The 17,365-nt window shown below is 46.5% G+C and overlaps 1 protein-coding gene across 1 annotated transcript in view; it reads right to left on the reverse strand.

The window, feature by feature from the left end:
- ATGRIP (Golgi-localized GRIP domain-containing protein) overlaps window positions 1–17,365 on the reverse strand; it is a 157,093-nt gene that overhangs the window by 11,942 nt on the left and 127,786 nt on the right. Inside the window, exons 20-23 of the mRNA XM_087374604.1 lie at window positions 15,628–15,655; window positions 15,458–15,510; window positions 6,018–6,089; window positions 5,833–5,880 (exon numbers count right to left, since the gene is read on the reverse strand). Of these exons, the coding sequence (XP_087230730.1) occupies window positions 5,833–5,880; window positions 6,018–6,089; window positions 15,458–15,510; window positions 15,628–15,655 (201 nt within the window). The remainder of the gene's footprint in view (window positions 1–5,832; window positions 5,881–6,017; window positions 6,090–15,457; window positions 15,511–15,627; window positions 15,656–17,365) is intronic.

Consider the following 17,365-nt stretch of genomic DNA (forward strand, 5'->3'; position numbering starts at 1 on the left):
CAAAGATCAGAAACATAAAAAAGAAAAGCTCTATGCAAGAAGTATCCATATCACCCTCATGGCAGGCATCATATAAGGATTGCCGCAATGAGGCTCGAAAAGATTCAAATGACATGTGAATCTGCCGACCTAGGTATGCCAAATTATGCTCACTCCAGATTGTCCAAAGAGCCCAATATCTCACCCAAGAGAGAAATAGTGAGTATTGAGACAAAGACCTCATAAATCTGCCAAATAACCAAAAATGTTTCCCAAAAATGTGACTTGGGAAACGGAGCCAAAGATGATCTGAAATTTTCCCGAGGAGGTTCCTAGAACACGGGCAGTGCCAAAGCAAATGAAGGACACTCTGAAGGAGCCTGACATCTTAAACATGTGGATGGTGCAATGCGACGTTTGGCAAGCGCTCTTGCACTGAGCATCCTGCCAAACCCTACTCTACCTAAGCCTCACAAGAGGGGCGGGCACACCGACAACACTGGCCCTCACTCTACCCTAGCCTCACTCAATGGGCGGGCACACCCACAAACAAGGCCCTCTCTCTAGGTGACCTCAAGAGATGTTGACCTCTAACGGGATCAACCACTGAAGTAATGGGAGCTTTGGTGGCTGTCTGATGTGTAGATGTTTGAGTGCTCTCAGCCCCTATTCCCGGGCGGCTGGGCAGGAAGGCGAAGGGGGCAGCTCTAACGTCCTACTGCTATGCAGGTGTCTACGTACTCTGGACCTCTGCAAGAGGCGGATCCGTCAAAAGATCAAAGAAGATCTCATCCTCTGGCATCTCATGGCGACCTGAAGGGGCACTCCCAACCTGCTCTCCCTGAGACTGAGAGGCTATCTCTTGCTCCAAGCATGCCTTCTCCTTGAGTTTGGCACGCCGCCTGCGATTCTTCACTACCTGCCTACTTGCTTTCTTATGGTCCATTTCCCCATAGAGGGCACCACCCAAGGAGTCTTGAACTCCTGATGTTGTTGCTACTGCTATCTACGAGGCCATTGCTCTCTATCCTCCTGAGGATCCCTCTGATGACCTAGTCGAGCCTGCAGGAGGAGAGACCCATCGCTATCCTCTTGGGCAGTCCCACGCTAGATGGCCCATTTGCCGACACTGCAAACATTGCCCTAATAGCCCTGAGACCATGATCCTCCTCTGTCGAATCTCGGCCCCGTCAAGGGTCTCGAGGTAGATTTTCTTCGGTACGAGCTCTGGACTCTCAACCACTAGTCAGAGTCTAGGAACCCCATCATCTGTCACTACAGAGGTTGTTGTGTCTGGTGGAGCCTCTAGCACTATGCCAAACACACCACCAATGAAGGGAAGGATGACCCAATACTCCTTCAAGAGCCCCAAGAAGTGGAGCACCACCGGGAAGCGCGGCTCGTGATGAGTCGTATCCATATCCTCCAATGTGAAGCCAAGTGAGGAGTAAAAAAGCAAGTGAGGGACAAAGTAGATGGGGCTCTACTCGACAAGTGACGAGTATCTCAAGCCATCTCCAGTGGAGAAGAAAGACCCCCCTTCCATAGATGGTGACCTCCTGAATGTGTCTCCTTCTAGCGCAAGACTCACCTACAATTAGTGTTAGAAGTTGATCTCTATGATAAATGACAACCACCTATGCAAGAGCTCCAAACCCGAGCCTTGCAGAGGAAATCCAAGGCCAGCACGGGAGCCTCAAACCTGCAGCTTGCTAGTCGAATAGCAGCTGCAGCCCAAGTACAAAATGGGGGGCTTCTCCGGGGGGCACGGTACCAGCTCCTCAGCTTCAAAACCTGTCGCGACCAAGGGGGAAGGTGCCAGCAGCAGCTGAACTAGCTGGCGCGCCAAACTGAAGGCAGGACCGGGCCTACAACAAACTGAAGGAGCCCGCAAACAGCAGATGGACCAAAGACACCACCATAAGAGGTGCAACTACCTTCACAGGAGGCGGAGAGGAGGCACAGAACAAATGGGGGAGGGCGAGAGATCGGGTGTGAAGGGGGGAGGGGGGGCTAGCAGCTTGGAAGTGATAGCTCCATACATGAGATTTGAGAGTTTTGTGTTCTAAATTGTACAGACAGTGGAACTCAATCTTCTTTAGTGCTACAAGTTGATATCTATGATAAACGACAACAGCCCGAGTATGCTGTATATTCAATACGAATGCCTCATATTGACTTAAGCATCTCTGATATGGCTAAATATGGAGTGGTTAGTTCTGAATTCTATAGGTTCGCTCATCTTTATGCAAGTTACAGTGCCTTTATCACTCAATCTAGTAATTTAATCCTAATACTTTTTAGAAAGATCTGTAGTACAATAAAAGTAATGAAGAAACTCTGCTTTGTCCTAGGTTGTGATCATCAGATTTGTAAGTTTAGGATCCTTGAACAAAGAATTAAATCCCAAAGAGAGGAGATTGTTGCTCCCATGCGGTTGGCCTTCCCGCACAGATCTTCGACGAACAAGGTTGCTCCCCCAGTCGCTCAATGGACTTAAATCTGCTGAAAACATCCACCTCTCTCAATAGGTTTTCCCAACGTTTCATGGACAGTGGGTAACATGGACTTGAAACACTAACTCAACCACTTAACTACACAAAAATTAGGAAGACTTAGGTAGCAAATGAACCCAAAAGTCACTCCTTTCAAGGTATAGAACGTCTTTGCTACAGAGCTAACCTCTCCTAGTAGAGATTGCAAATAAAACTTTTTGTAAGTGAAGACAATTATTTGAGAATTTGTCTACATAAGAAACCAAAAACTTTTCCTCGATTTACACAGAAATATGTCATGCTCTGAAGAGAGAGCTACCACTTCAGAGGTGCGAACCAAAGCAATTTCTCTTCGTTTTGAACCAACTAGATTCAAAACTGTCGATTTCCAATGTGATAAGAGACCTTGGACCCCTAAAGAGTCTTCTACATCAATAGCAAACTTTGAAACTCCTTTCTCTATGGCTTTCAATCGGCACAAATTCTTAAAAGAAGAAAGTCGAAATGTCGTGTCTTTTAAGAAAATATCCCTTAGAAAAGCAATTGGAAAAACAAAAGTATCAAAGTAACAACATGTATTGAAGAAATATCAGTGAAAGCAGTAAACTTTTTATTAATGCAACAACAATGGCCACTAAGAATGGCTAGGTCTCTATGCAATGTAAAGTTTCTACCAATCTCTACATACTTGAAGGCCTTTTGTCCTAGTGTTTTCACGTATTTCCAAGCAATTATAGGATGCATCCAAACTCCTCTAATCCAATGAGGAGCACTCATAACTTGAGATGACTTCAATATAGAAGTTAAACCGATGTTATCAAGATTAGGTAAGCTATTTTCTTAAAATGGAAGCACTTTTTGGCAAGGGGGCCTTCGGATTTTGGCTAGGACACAAAGAATGCCACAAAGCATCACTTGGGGCATGGCAGCCTAGTTGACGGAGAGGAGTCACGCCTTCTCAATTCACACAATTACACCTATCTACAAGATCCAAGGACAAAGGGTCTTCCAGATCTTCACTACATGACAGTATATGGGAGAGGGTGTCCAACATCATTGCTTGGAACATCTGGGTTGCCCTTGATGGGAGGCTACTAAGTCCACCCGGCAGCTACCTTATTGCCATTTGGCAAAGATATTATCTATACCTTGCACTCCATATGAGAGCTCATAAGGTGGAAGTGCCGGGACACGCAATGTTTGAACCAGTGATGAGCCGGCTCACAATGCAATTGTGCTTTTCTTTCGAGGTTGAATGCCTTCAGCGCCAGATGTGGGTCAATTGCTTAAGGCTCTTTTAGGTCGCTGCTTTGTAAGAGGACGTTACATCATAGAAAGGGGCTTTTACAAGGTAATATTCACGGAACCTAAATACAAGAACTTGTTGTTAGAAAAATCTCCATTATTTTATGGACTACAGTTGGTTCATGTTTATGCGTAGTCGCTGACCACAGATTATTAGAGTTTGATCAGACACAAATGCCTGTATGCATTGTGGTGCTTGATGTTCCTTTGTATTGCCAAGCTGCAATGCCTTACATAGCCCAATCCTTGGGAAAGGGGGTATGGCCGCCTCACTCCATTGGCAAGGTTCACAGATTTTGCATACTTGGGGATACGGATAATCCCACGCCACCTCATGTGGTGGTAAGCATTTAAATGGATGGAATGCCCAATAAACAAGGATGTTTCATGCTCAAATGGGGGACATCTGCAGGCTCATGTTTACTTGTGGAACTTTTGGGCATATGCAGTCTGAATGCCACATTGTTTTATATCAAATACCTACTGCTGCTTTGCCTGCACAATCAATACAAGCACCAGCAAACAGTACACAGTCCAAAGGGGCAGGGGGAGAAGGGGGGGGATATATGTGGTGGTGTCCGAAAATGCTATACAATCAGTTCTTCCTGATAAGGGTAAAGGCAATCCATAACCCGTTACTGTTCTTCCACCTATTGATATAAAAAAAAGCCAGCTCCTAGAGCTTGGCGATCCCCTAAAAGGCCCAGGCCTATCTCATTATCGGACTGAAGGAGTAACTACAGCCGGGACTTCCTCTTTGGACTCCAAATTTGTGCATGATGTTATCGGTGTAGGAAAACTATGGGATGTGGTTTTGAATGATGCTCTTTGCAAGAACAAGCAAATGTCTTCTTTGATAAAGTGGTTGCAAATGCATCTGGACACATTGCTTCAGACTCCGATGAGTTCTTTGAGAAGCCGGTTCCAGAAAGGCACACAGGGCACCTGGGATAGCTCAGCTTCGTGCATTTTGGGTCGTGAAATCGCGCCTAACTAGAATTTGGGTAAGGCGGTTTGTCAAGGATGCCTTCTGAGTGCTTTCGAGCTTGGCACTCCCCTAAAAAACCCAGACCTAGCATATCTCGTAATTGGAGTGTAGTACCTACAGCCAAAACTTCCTCACCGGGCTCAAGATTTGTGCATGGTGTTATGGGTGTAAGAAAATGGTGGGATGTGGTTTTGAATGATTGCTCTTTGCAAGAACAAACCCACGTCTTCTACGATAAAGTGGTTGAAAGTGCATATGGACACAATGCTTCAAATGAGTTCTTAAGGAACCAATTTCAAAAAGGCATACAGGGCATCCAGGACAGCTCAGCTTTGTGCATTTTGGGTCGTAAACTCACGCCTGACTAGACCTTGGGTAAGTCAGATCATCAAGGATGCCCTCCGAGTGCTCTGCTTTATGCCAATCCAAAGCTCAAATACTTGGATCAGCTCACTGCAGCAGAAGCCCTACATAAGCTATAGTTACCTGATGGAAGCCATTTTGTGGCACATGCATATGCAGATGGTTCCTTTTTTGCTCCTAGAGATGATAAGGTGGATTTATGTGCTATCATGGAAGCTTTTTCTTTGTTTGGTCTGGCAGCAGGTTTGCATATTAATATTTAAAAATCTAATATGCTATGAGATCTCTACTTACATCATTGATGCCAACACATAGGTCCAGATGAAAATGCTGAGTTACAAGATCTTGAAAGGAAGGGTAGATGTGGGCATGACAAAAGGCTATCCCTAAAGAGCGAAGCTCACTTTGACAAAAAGCCTAGCTTGCTCTAAATATAAAGTGACAAGATGAATGAAATTAGAACTGGAACTGTCCATTCAGTATCATTGATTTGAGAAAGCTTCTAGATCGACGTGGGACAAAGGTCACCCATGCAACCAGCTCAGTATGCTCAGCCAGGAAAACAATTTAATATCAAAATATCCATAGCCTACAATGCCACTCTAAAAATAGGCACTTCGTGGCCACTATAAGAGGAAAAAAACTTTCAAAAAAACCATAATACAATATAAGGCAGACTTAAGCAAGTAGTCAAGAAGAAACCTGTTGGGCGTGAAGGCGATTTTCATGTTCCAATTCAGCAAGTTCTTCCTGTGCAAAGACCGACCACCACAATAACAGTCAAGACCCCAAACAAGGTTTTCTAAAATGAACAAAACAGTACCTCTGAGAATTACTCTTTAAGTTGCATGCTACATCATAAAAGCAAAACTCTTAAGGTTTTATACTTGCAAAGCTTGTATGTGGCGTCGGCATTGTGCAAGCTCTTCTTCCCTTTGTGATTGTTGCCTGGCTAAGATCTGCAAATCATATGCACACCATGAGAATAAAGTGTCTGAAATTGTCATCCTCAACTGTCACAATCCACAAACATTAAACCTAATTTGTTCAACCTGAAGAGGGGTGTGGCAGCAGGGTGTTCAGGTTCTTCATACAAATGAAGCCGCCGTTGCAGGAAAGGTCGAGCAAGGGAGCTAATGTTTATTTAAGGCTGAAATTGTCAACATTCTAAGGATCAATGAGCTCTAGAGAGAGTGAGAGAATAGAGAACAATGGAAGCTATCACGTGCAAGAAATAGAAGACTTCTGCATGGAGGAGATAAGGAGAGAGAAAGACGACCACACATGATGAGACTTAAGAGTCTATAAACTTCAGGCACCTTGTATTTCAGTCCATGGAAAAGACTCTCTTGGGCTCCTCTAAATAGAGCCAAGAGTTCCAGCAAGTTTAGGTGTAAGCCATCCACTTGGTGGTTGTACAACAGCCACACATTGTGTACATCACACCCTTGTTTACATCCTTGACCACAAAGTACATTGGCAATGTTCCAATGTGACTCCATTTATGAGACCCGTGTTTGATTCATGTGCCTCTTCATGTGAATCATGTGCATACACTCACCTTTAACCTCTAGGTAGGGAGTGTTTCTAACCATGATTCTTTTAACACCCTACCTCAATGTAACATTCGGAAAGAGTCACATTGTGGGTGTCACATACAGTGATTCGTTGTTGCCTGTAGTTCTGCTTGTTAAGCCACCACATTGATCTGCTAGCTGCGCTGCCACTCCTTTGCAAGCTATTCTAGAGTTTCTCTTGGCTGCTGTTCATGGGTCATGCTTTCAAGCACCTCCTTCATTGGAGATTTTCTTGTACTGTAGCTCCATTTGAGCTTCTCTTGACTTGTTTGCACCTCTACACAGCAGCTTTCTTCTGAGCTTTTACACAGCTCTTCCTTCAAGATCTCTGACACATTTATTTCACAAGTTCTCAAATCACCTTCAAGAACTCCAGATGACAGAAACATCCACGTGAGATATACTCAAAAGTCTCAGAAACAGCAACACTCAATTTACTAAAATTACAATGCACCCCATGAAAGAATCTCACACTTAAAACCTCTCAAAGATTGAGCTATCCTAAGCTCTGATACCATGTCAACATTCAAAGGATCTATAGAGAGAGAAAGAAAGAAAGAAAGAAAGAAAGAAAGAAAGAAAGAAAGTTTATTAAAGTCTTCAGAAGACCGATGGGCCTATGAGACTGTGAAAAACCTGATACAATGAGCTGTGGTAGTGGAGCTACTAAACGACCATCCACACCAATGCAGAATGCAAAAAATGCAAAATGGCAGTACTAAGTCGTAAGTACAACATAGTCATATCCTGACTATGTATATCAATCTCAGCATCATCGTCGGCATCATCATAACCATCATCATCATCATCGTCATCAACAGGACATCAGAATGGATGAGGCTGTGGAAGTGGAGGCATTAGGTCAGCAATAGAACACTGTCGCCCCCTCAAGGGTGCAGTCCTGATACGTCTCCTGGTCATAGCTCTGCGTCTAACCAAGGCCACTGTGACCCCCGTCGGTCGGGCTCCAACCCTAAACAAGGAGGGAATGTCTCCAAGTGTGATCTGTGAGTCAACCCTCTGTCTGAGCTATCAGGTCACAGGCTCCGAGTCACGGTCATGTCGAGGTCTCGCCTCGTGGGGGTCTATGTCATCTGGCTGAAGAACTCCGTGATAGAGCTCTAAGAGGTATCATTCGAGGGAGAAGTTTGCTCATGTCTCCGTGCTCGGAGTATCCTATCGTGGTGTCTGAGCATCTCATGAATGAAACCAGCCAAGCATCGCTGGTCTAGGTAGGAGAGGACATGGGTCAACATCCCATAACTATCTCTAAAGAGGCAGTAGAAACGCCCTCGGATCTCATAGTAAACAGGACACTTGAAGATGAAATGCTCCTCTGTCTCAAGCTCCTGCATGTCACACAATGTGCATATGCGCCTCTCCCTGGATAACCGCTCTGCTCGGCCGCTCTCGATACGAAGTCTATGTGAACAGACCCAGAACTGCCGAAGGGAGATCCTCAGTGAGTGGGGTAGGTGAATCTGCGTGTATACTGGTGGATCAATGAAACCCTCCGCTGTGATATGTAGGAAGTGATCTCTGTAGAAGCCCAGCTTCACTGGAAGATCACTCGAGCCCAACCAAGTCCGGAATGTGTGTAGCTGTAGTAGATCCTCACGGATAACCTGGTTGACCTCGTGTGATAGGAGGGAAGAGAAAGGAGCATCCATGTTGTACTGGAAAGGAGATAGTCTGTCCATGTGGAGCCCTAGTCCTGCAAACCATCTCTCTGTGCGTGCATACCAACACCTCAAATCTCCCCCTGCTGCAAGTGCCATAGAAGAGGACAGTGCTAGCCATGGTATCCTGCTACGCCCGGATGTGTAATCCCCATACTCCCTGACTCGGTACAGATATGTAATGACCTGAAATGCAGCATCTAGCTGTAATGGGGGTGACCCAAACTCTGCCCAAATGATCTGGTGAGGGACAGATGGCTTACCACGGATCATCCGCGATAACATGAGAACCTGTAGCCGCTCCACCCTGGCCCACTATGTATCCGACAAATTGGGCCCCCAGCATGGACTGCCATACATCCCTGCAAGGTGGACCAAGGAGTCAAAAAGCAACCCTTTGGTCCGTAGATCCTGAAAATGAGAGCGGAAGCACTGTCTCTCTAGTCTAGCCAATGAAGCATATCTTCTGCTTAGGCGCGCCTGCATCACGAGTCTCATGGTGAAGGTGGGTCCGAAAAAGACGACCACCCTTAGATAAGTGTATGATGAAACTACCTCAACAGGAGACCCATCAAATGTGAAATGCTCATCGCGCATGACGACTCCACATGTATTGAAGATCATAACCTTGGTTTTACCCAAGTTGACCTTCAAATCATGAGACTCACAAAAGGACTGTAGTGCATCTAGGTTTCTCTGGAGCCCCTGAAAGCCACGTCATTTGCATAAAGTAATATCCGGATCAGCGTGCCCGCGAGAGAGCAGTCTACCCCACCCTGTGCCTACATCACACTCTCGAGCTCGTTGATGTAGAGGCCAAACAAGGTAGGTGATAATGGGCACCCTTGTTTGATCCCGATAGTGCTCATGATCTCGTCTGTCCATCCGGATCCTGTCCGGACTCTGCCTAAAACTCACTCATAAAGTGCCATGACAGCCCAAATGATCTCATGGTCGTAACCTAGATCCTATAGGCGTCGTATGAGGCGGGCTCTCGAAACGGTGTCATGGAAATCCACAAAGTAACAGTAAACCCTCTGCTTCCGTGCCCTCGCCTCCTCGATGATACATCTGAGCGCGAGAATGTGGTCCATGGTCCCATGATCCCGCCTGATACCAGCCTGTCCCACTGCTCTGAGTCCTCGACACTCCGCAAATCTGCTGACCTCAGAATCAAGTATTGATGCATAAATCTTGGACATGACATGTCCAATCATAATGGTCATGTAGTTCTCCGGGTTCATGGGATCCCCTGCCTTGTGGATGGGTGAGATAGTGTTGATGATGCAGGTGCATGGAAATCCCAAGCAAACGGCTTCATTAAATCGCTTGGCTAAGATCAGGGCTAGAAGGTTAATCCCATATGCAATGAACTCAATGCATAGTCCCTCATGATCGTTTGCTCGGCCATTATGAAGTTTCATTACGGCATCCTTTACCCCCCCTAGTTAAGAGGGTGCAAGATGTGGGGCGTGGCATATGTAATAGGTTAGGGACTGGCTGATTTGGGATATCATAGAGCGTGCGTGCATAATCAAACCACACCTTAGTGTCAGTGAGCAGTGGGGGGGACCGTCCCTCTAGAAATCTTCGCCAGAAGTCCTTAGAGTTGTTATTGAACAAAATGTTCAGTAGCTCCTCCTTGTTTCGACGCACGAAGTCAAGTTTCTTCCTGCGTACCAAACAGCGTTACTCGCGTAGCGTCTCTGGTTCACTCGGAAGGCTGTTTTTTGTTTCGAATCTGAGCTGACGGCGTAAAGCCTTACACCCATCATCGTACCAGCTATTACACGGTACGGTCCGAGGAGGTGGTGGGTGGGTGAAGCGGGTGGTGTGGGGAAAGGCATGAAGAGAGGCCTCGTGTAGTGAGCGAGTGACTAGGACAGCACGGTCTTCTAGTAAGGGTATAAAGTCAATGTATGCGAGAAGTATGTACAGATGGCCAGAGTAAGTAGGTGAGTGATTGCGATCAAAGCGTATATCATGGTAAGTGGAGTAAGAGCTCAACGGGGTAGAAAGTGTTGTGTGGCGGGGGGTAGAAATGCTAAAGAAAAGATAGGTATGGTCAGCCCCTGGAGGGAGAGGTGCTACGGTGAAGTCAATGATGTTAGATGTGAAGGCAGGGGATCCCATGATGTAGTCCACAACACTGAAGCCTCCCCCATGTGGAAAGCAAGTGAAGCCACCTAATGCGAGCCATCTGTCAAGACCATTATAGATAATGAGATCATGCATCCTGCCCAGGTCTAACAAGGTCTGCCCATAGGATGTGAACGGTCCTCGTCTGTCAGCCGAAACTCGTAGCATACCTGCCTCCTCAAGGTCAATGTCTGGCAGTAGAATGGAATCATCCCTAAAGTCGAGGAGTAGTGCCTGACGAGCACCTGTTCTTGTGTTGAAGTCCCCAACTAGGAGGACTTCCCCGCGCCTATAGAAGTCAACGATGGACTAATAAAGGACAGCAAATGGGGATGTCTCATCCTCCCCTCGAATATCTCTGGCAAAGCAGGAGATCTCAGGGGGAAGTAGCAAACTGCAATAAACAAATCTCGGCTATCCATGTTTCAGATCTGAAGCCAAAAAAACCTGGAGTGTGGATCTCTCTGCTCCATTGAGATGGTCCCCAAAAGTGTGGATCTGTAAAGGACTACGACTCCTCCTAATCCTCAAACCCCTCCTGTATCCCTCGTCTCATCTCTATAGACAGACTCCCATGTATACCCGCTGACTGCTGGTAGTGGGCGCTCTGGACTCTGATGTGTCTCTGTGTAAAAAACTATGTCGTGACCTGTATAGGATTCCGAGAAGTTCCCTGGTTCTAACCATAAGGTACCATTACAGTTCCAGACGGTACAAGATAGGATCTCGGATATGCGGGAGAAGAGGTGGGTGTCCGACGAGGGCCTGTAAGGAGTCGTCCATCTCGTACTACTGCCCACTTCCCCTCTTTGCGGATCTGATCCCGCTGTTGCAACAGGAAACGCCTCTCCTCAACCTGTAGTGGAGTGAGTTCCTTGTCCATGGAGATCGTTGGCTGGTCTCATAAGACTGACCTACAATGTAAAGCCGGAAGTCGTGCCTAGGGTGTCATGGAACCAGATCATAAGGGGCTGCTCTCGGTTGGGGTCCCTCCCAACCCGCCATGCTCTCTCAATCCTGTGCTCAGTCGCCCCTAAGTAGTCACGAAGGCCTGCGCATTTGCCATCGGGGAAGCCTCAGTGCGGGGAATCCCACGTACTCTGATGTTGAGAGCCTTGCTGGCTCTCTGCTCTACTGCTCCAAGAGGGTAGCCGAAACGGTTACCCTTGCAGGTTCCCGTTTGGCTACGTGAAACCATCTAGACATCTCCTCAATGGCAAATTGCATGCTCGCAATCTGTGCCTCTGCAACAACTGGGGTGCTCCCTAGGACTGTACGTACAGCAATGACCTCTTGTCGGAACTGTGAGATCTCCTGTCTGAGCCCCTAAATAAGATCAACCTAGACTCGGATAGCCTGAGACTGCTCCTGTATGAGTTGTGCCTGCTCCTGGGTGAAGCGTGTCTGCTCTTGTGCGAAGCGTGACAACTCCCTCTCGCTCTCTCGGATGCTCTGGACCTCCATCAACAAATACTCCCAAGCCTCTGATGGAGTCAACTCATCCGTGCTCTAATGGAAACTGATAGGATTGTGGCCTGAAAGTGTGAGGAAGAGACTGGAGATTGGGTGATGACTGGGTAAGATGGGTGCGGTATGGGGATGATGAGGCGATCCCAACAGGGTGAGGGAGTGTGGGCTGACTGAGACGTAGAGGGGAGAGAAAGGTCAAGTGGTGTGGAACAGTATACAATCCCTCCAAAGTAGGTGTCATAATCGGAGAGAGAACTGTAGTGGGAGAAGAAAGGAGAGATGGAAGAGATGGTGTCAGTGACAACCCCTCTATCCTAGGGGAGGGTGGGGCAATCAATGTCATGGGTAGGGGTATATCACAGCCAGTAGTTGTAACACTAGAGGTTGTGGGCGGAAGTGGAGCTGGAACTAGAGCTGGAACTGGAACTAGAGCTGACGTTGAGGCTAAAGCTGAGGCTAAGTATAAGGATGTATCTGATGTAGCTGAGACCAAAGCTGAGACTGAGGCTGAGGCTGAGGCTGAGGCTGAGGCTGTGGCTGAAGCTGAGGCGGAAGTGAGCCCCACCTTTGCTTTGTTGTCCACTCCAAGTCCACTTCAGCTGTATCGTGTGTTCACATCTTCGAGTTTCAGATGTGTCTATTTTTTCTTGGCGGCTTTATATGTATCCTTGCCACCTTTTCCCATCTCGTTTGATTGACCTGTGTTCGGTGCAGGTCTTAGTGCAAGAGCGGGAGAGGGAGTGGGAGCGGAAGCATGAACATGAGCTCCCTTCCCACGATGGGGGGTATCCCCAGGGGGGCTGAAAAGAGGCTGAGGGGTGGCGGGGGGGCTGTAGGTAGGCTGAGAGCAGGCGGGGGGGCTAGTAGGGAAGGCGGGGGTGGCTGGAGAGCAGGGGGAGTAGCTGAGGGGTCAAGGGAGTAGCTTAGGGGGCAGGGAGCTAAGGGGTGGTGGGTGGCTGGCTGGAGTGGAGGAGGCGGAGTAGAAGAGGAGAAGGGGGCGCAGTAGAGGGAGCTGCAGCAGGCGGGAGGGAGAAGCAGAAGAGGGGGAGAGAAGGCGAGTAGGAGCGGAGGGGCGGAGGAGGCAGCGGGCAGAAGAGCTGCGGGTGGTGGGGGGAGCTGCAGGCGGGGCTAGGCAGGGAGGGAGCTAGGCGGATGGCGAGGCTAGGCAGGGAGGGAAGGAGCTAGGGTGGCGAGGCTAGACGGGGAAGGAGGGATCTCCGAGCGGAGAGGGAGCTGCAGGCGGGCGGAGGGAGCTGCAGCAAGCAGAGCTGCAGGCGGGCAGAGGGGCTGCAGGCGGAGAGGAGGGGGAGGCGGAGCTGCAGGAGCTGCAGCAGCAGGCAGAGGGGCAGCAGCAGCAGGCAGAGGAGCTGCCACTCTCTTGGGCTCCTCTAAATTGAGCCAAGAGTTCCACCAAGTTTAGGTGTAAGCCATCCACTTGGTTGTACAACATCCACACATTGTGTACATGTAGCACCACACTTGTTTACATCCTTGACCACAAAGTAAATTGGCCATGTTCCATGTGACTCCATTTATGAGAACCATGTTTGATTCATGTGCCTCTTCATGTGAATCATGTGCATACACTACCCTTAACCTCTAGGGAGTGTTTCTAACCATGATTCTTTTAACAGAAATTGAGTTCTCTTTGAGTTGGTTCGGCTAGCCATGTATGAGCTGGGAGGTCATGGTCGCCATCAATAGTCTCTGTGCATCTAGATCTCTAGACATGACAAATAGTGATGCTCGCTACAATCTCCCAGCAAGCATCCACTGAAGCATCCATACCAAGAAGAAGGGATGGCCTGAAGTCTGCAAAACTATACACCCTGGTGCCACCCAACACAGCCCAAGAGGCCAGAGCTAGGGTATAGAACCCCAATCAAAGAAGAAAAGGTAGGAAGAAAACCTATGCATTGGATCTGCTATCCCAATCCAAATGATCCTAGGTTATCTGCACTCCCAAAGGCAGTGCTAAATAGACTCAATAGCTGAAAAGCACCCAGGACAAGAGGGATCAGCTTCCCTCCGTCAATAGAAAGCCAAAAAAAGAGTGCAACTCAACCTGAAACTTCCTGGCATTGCTTATCGTAAAATCAAAGAAGGGAAGACTCTTTGTGTGGTTGTCTGCTACAACCCACACCCACTTGCCTGGATCCCATTGTTGAAGAAACTTATTGAAAAACCCAAAGCCTCAAACTACCAAGAGGGATAACCAGCCAGAAGCAACGTAAGACTGCTAAACAAAGCCCACTACTCTGACTAGCTCGACATGCGCATCAAAAAACCACATCAGAATCCAGGGTTCTATATGTCTCTAGATCGGATCCAGGAACATGCACAAATTCATCCACTGAAAACGCAACACATATGTGCAATTTCAATCTCATCAGAGTCACTCGCAAGGTTGAAAACCATGAAGTCCGTCATGCATAGCAGGGCTAGCTGCTATGACATCCCCATTGATGTCATCAGCGCCCAACAGTAGGTGTAGACCATAAACATATGCTCTCACATATACATATCCACACGTCCACACATACTTGAGCATTCATCTCTACAAAAGCCTTCGTACTGGGTTTCTGTCAGCACTCCGGATGTGAAGGGCAGACTCATCCGTGACAAAGACTAGTACTAAAGGAGAAGGCTAATCAAAAAGCAGTCCACATTCTCTTCATTGAAGCTAAATTGCTTGTGAATCCAGGGATCTGACCAATCTATCTCCAGACTGTACACTGAAAACCGAAGTTTCCTATCCACTATCCCACAAGGGACCTACAACGTGAAAAGGGATGCCTGTGTCAGAAAAAGCACCATCCATCTGATACATCTATGCTGTCCCCCATAAGTAGAGGCCCACTGCAAAGGGATAGCTGTATCTAACTTACAATTTTCAAGACTAATACAAAAATCAAGGAAAAGAACCATAAGGATTGCTTAGATTAAATCCTTTCAAATTTGAGTTTCGACAACTTCTGAAAAGGGAGATAAGAACAAATAGCCTGATTCCAACACTATGTTTTTACACTCAGGACTCTTTATACACAGCTAGGATCTCAATAAAAGTCAACTTGCCTATATATGTTCCACATATTTCGTTACTAATTGTGCACTACTCCTCAATACTGATCACACTTACAGTGACACAGACTAAACAGCTACTGGAATACCGACCACATTTATCAGGATGCAGTCACTAGAGAACATGAAGAGGATGCAAGAAAACTATTTTTGGCCTTGGCTAAACCCATTATAACATGCAGGCAGAAACAATGAAAACAAACAGGGAACCAGTTTTTAGATAACAAATTTGCCCATTGGAATCAAGCAATATCATAGCATATATTATTCAGTGGAAGATACCTGCACATGACAGTTAAAGTGTTCTCAAATAAATGTCCAAATGGGCTTTTAAAGGACAGCAAAGCAGATAGTGTTTGCACATATGAAGTTGCATCTCACCAGAATCTGTTGTTCTGCTATTTCAATACTTGAGATAGAATCATTCTCGACATCTGCAGGCATATCCAAGGAAAACAGAGTTGATGAGAACTCAGCATGAAATCTATAAAAGCCTTCTATGAAGCAGTTGCGTCAAAGAAAAAGAGAACTCTATCAGTGACTGTATTTACCTGTTTTCACTGTGACTTCAATTTCGTCCTGCAACATACAAAGTCAAATTTCCATAATCAATATCATCTGATAGTCTCTTAAGGACTGAGTGTCCTTCTGCTTCACCTCATAAAGCTGGTTAAGCGGGCTCCACTTGGGACCCGTTGAAACTTGAAAACCAAATGAAATGCAAGGTTTCTTTCATTGTTGCTTAATTATGGAGTTATGTCCCTTGTATCTGAGAGATAATGTGCATGAACTCGAAATCAAACATTGCAATTAGAAAAAACAACCAGAGAAGATAGTACAAAACCAGGATTAGAAAAACTTTGATCTCAACACCGATTGACGTCACATCTTAGCCTGCACTTGCAGGGATCCACAAAGTCAGGCATAGATCCAGTTGTGCAATCCCAAACCTAAGCTTAGAAAAATGAAAGCCACAGTTGAGGTGGAATTCCAGTCAACAAAAGGCAGATAATATGGAAGATACAAGTGAGCTCAGATGAGAAAAGGATGGAATATGAAACCAGCATCAGAAGGCAAAAGTTGAAGATGATATTCATATGCTTGTCAAGAGATGAGACTATGAACATGTCATGGACAAGATTCAATACTTGTGTCCTTCCTGACAGCAAACCAGCTTAATTGGCGAGTTTCTGAACCAGGTCTTGGAACATCGAAGAGGCTTCTTGAGATGAAGAGATAGAGAGCGAGCTATGTTGGAAAAAGTTATGAGCTATAAACTTAGTTCACTAAATTACCTTAGGGTCATTTTGGGTTAGGATTGATAACAGGTCAAAAAGAGTTATAGGTGGATCTTAGGTCCTAGGATTGGACATCCATGATGTTATGTCATACAGGTTAGAGATTTTTAAGAGGACAATTGATGTAGCAAGCCTCCACATACATCCATCATGGAAAAAGGATGGTTGCCACATGGCATCATGCCATTGGTCTATGACTTGTGGCCTTGGCACATGTCACACACGTTCACTACTCTATGGCGTCCGATCAGATGCAAGTATCACATCTAGTGCATGAGTTTGATGCATTTTGATTGGGAACGCTATGTCAATGTGCCAGATAGGAAGGGGCTGAAAACCTAGCTTTTGTGCAAAGCTACCGGGAAGCCTCTCCCTTCTCACCTCCACATCTCCTCAATTAAAATTTGCTATATTTGGGGTTCATTGTATATTTGCAGTCTAATTGCTGCATTTTCAGTTGTATGCTCTCATTATAGCCAGGATTGGTATTTTAGTTTGCAGCAATTAAAGTGTGTACGCATCTCCTACCCGTGTGTGGAGGGGCACTGCAGTCTAGCAGCCTCTCATTTCTGTTTTCTTTCATGGTATCAAAGCTAGGTTGATATAGACCTGTCAAGACTCACCTTGGGCAGTCTTCTAGGTCAGAAGTGCACACATATATGCTGAGCTTGGAAATTTGAGCTCCTTGAGACCTCCCTTGTAAGACTCAATAGAGAGGTGCTCTTACAAAGCAAAGGCTTGTGCAGAAATGCTGCTGAAGTAGAAAAATCAGCAAGCCTGGAATAGAAGTGAGGATTGAAGGTCTGTGATGGGATCTGCAAGCTATATCTGCAAATCTACAAAGAAGACTCAAGGACCCCTAGCAGCTTGAGCCTTAGCTCAAGCACAAGACAAGCGGATTATGCAAAGGCGAACACAAAGATTGGGGCAAGCTCCTATAGAAACAAAATATCAACTAGCTCTCCTCTACTAGCATTAATAGCCCGGAACA

The sequence above is a fragment of the Dipteris shenzhenensis genome, chromosome 5 (genome assembly GCF_047967505.1).
Source record: "Dipteris shenzhenensis isolate YYH24624 ecotype China chromosome 5, Dip_SZ_1.0, whole genome shotgun sequence".
Classification (NCBI taxonomy): Eukaryota; Viridiplantae; Streptophyta; class Polypodiopsida; order Gleicheniales; family Dipteridaceae; genus Dipteris; species Dipteris shenzhenensis.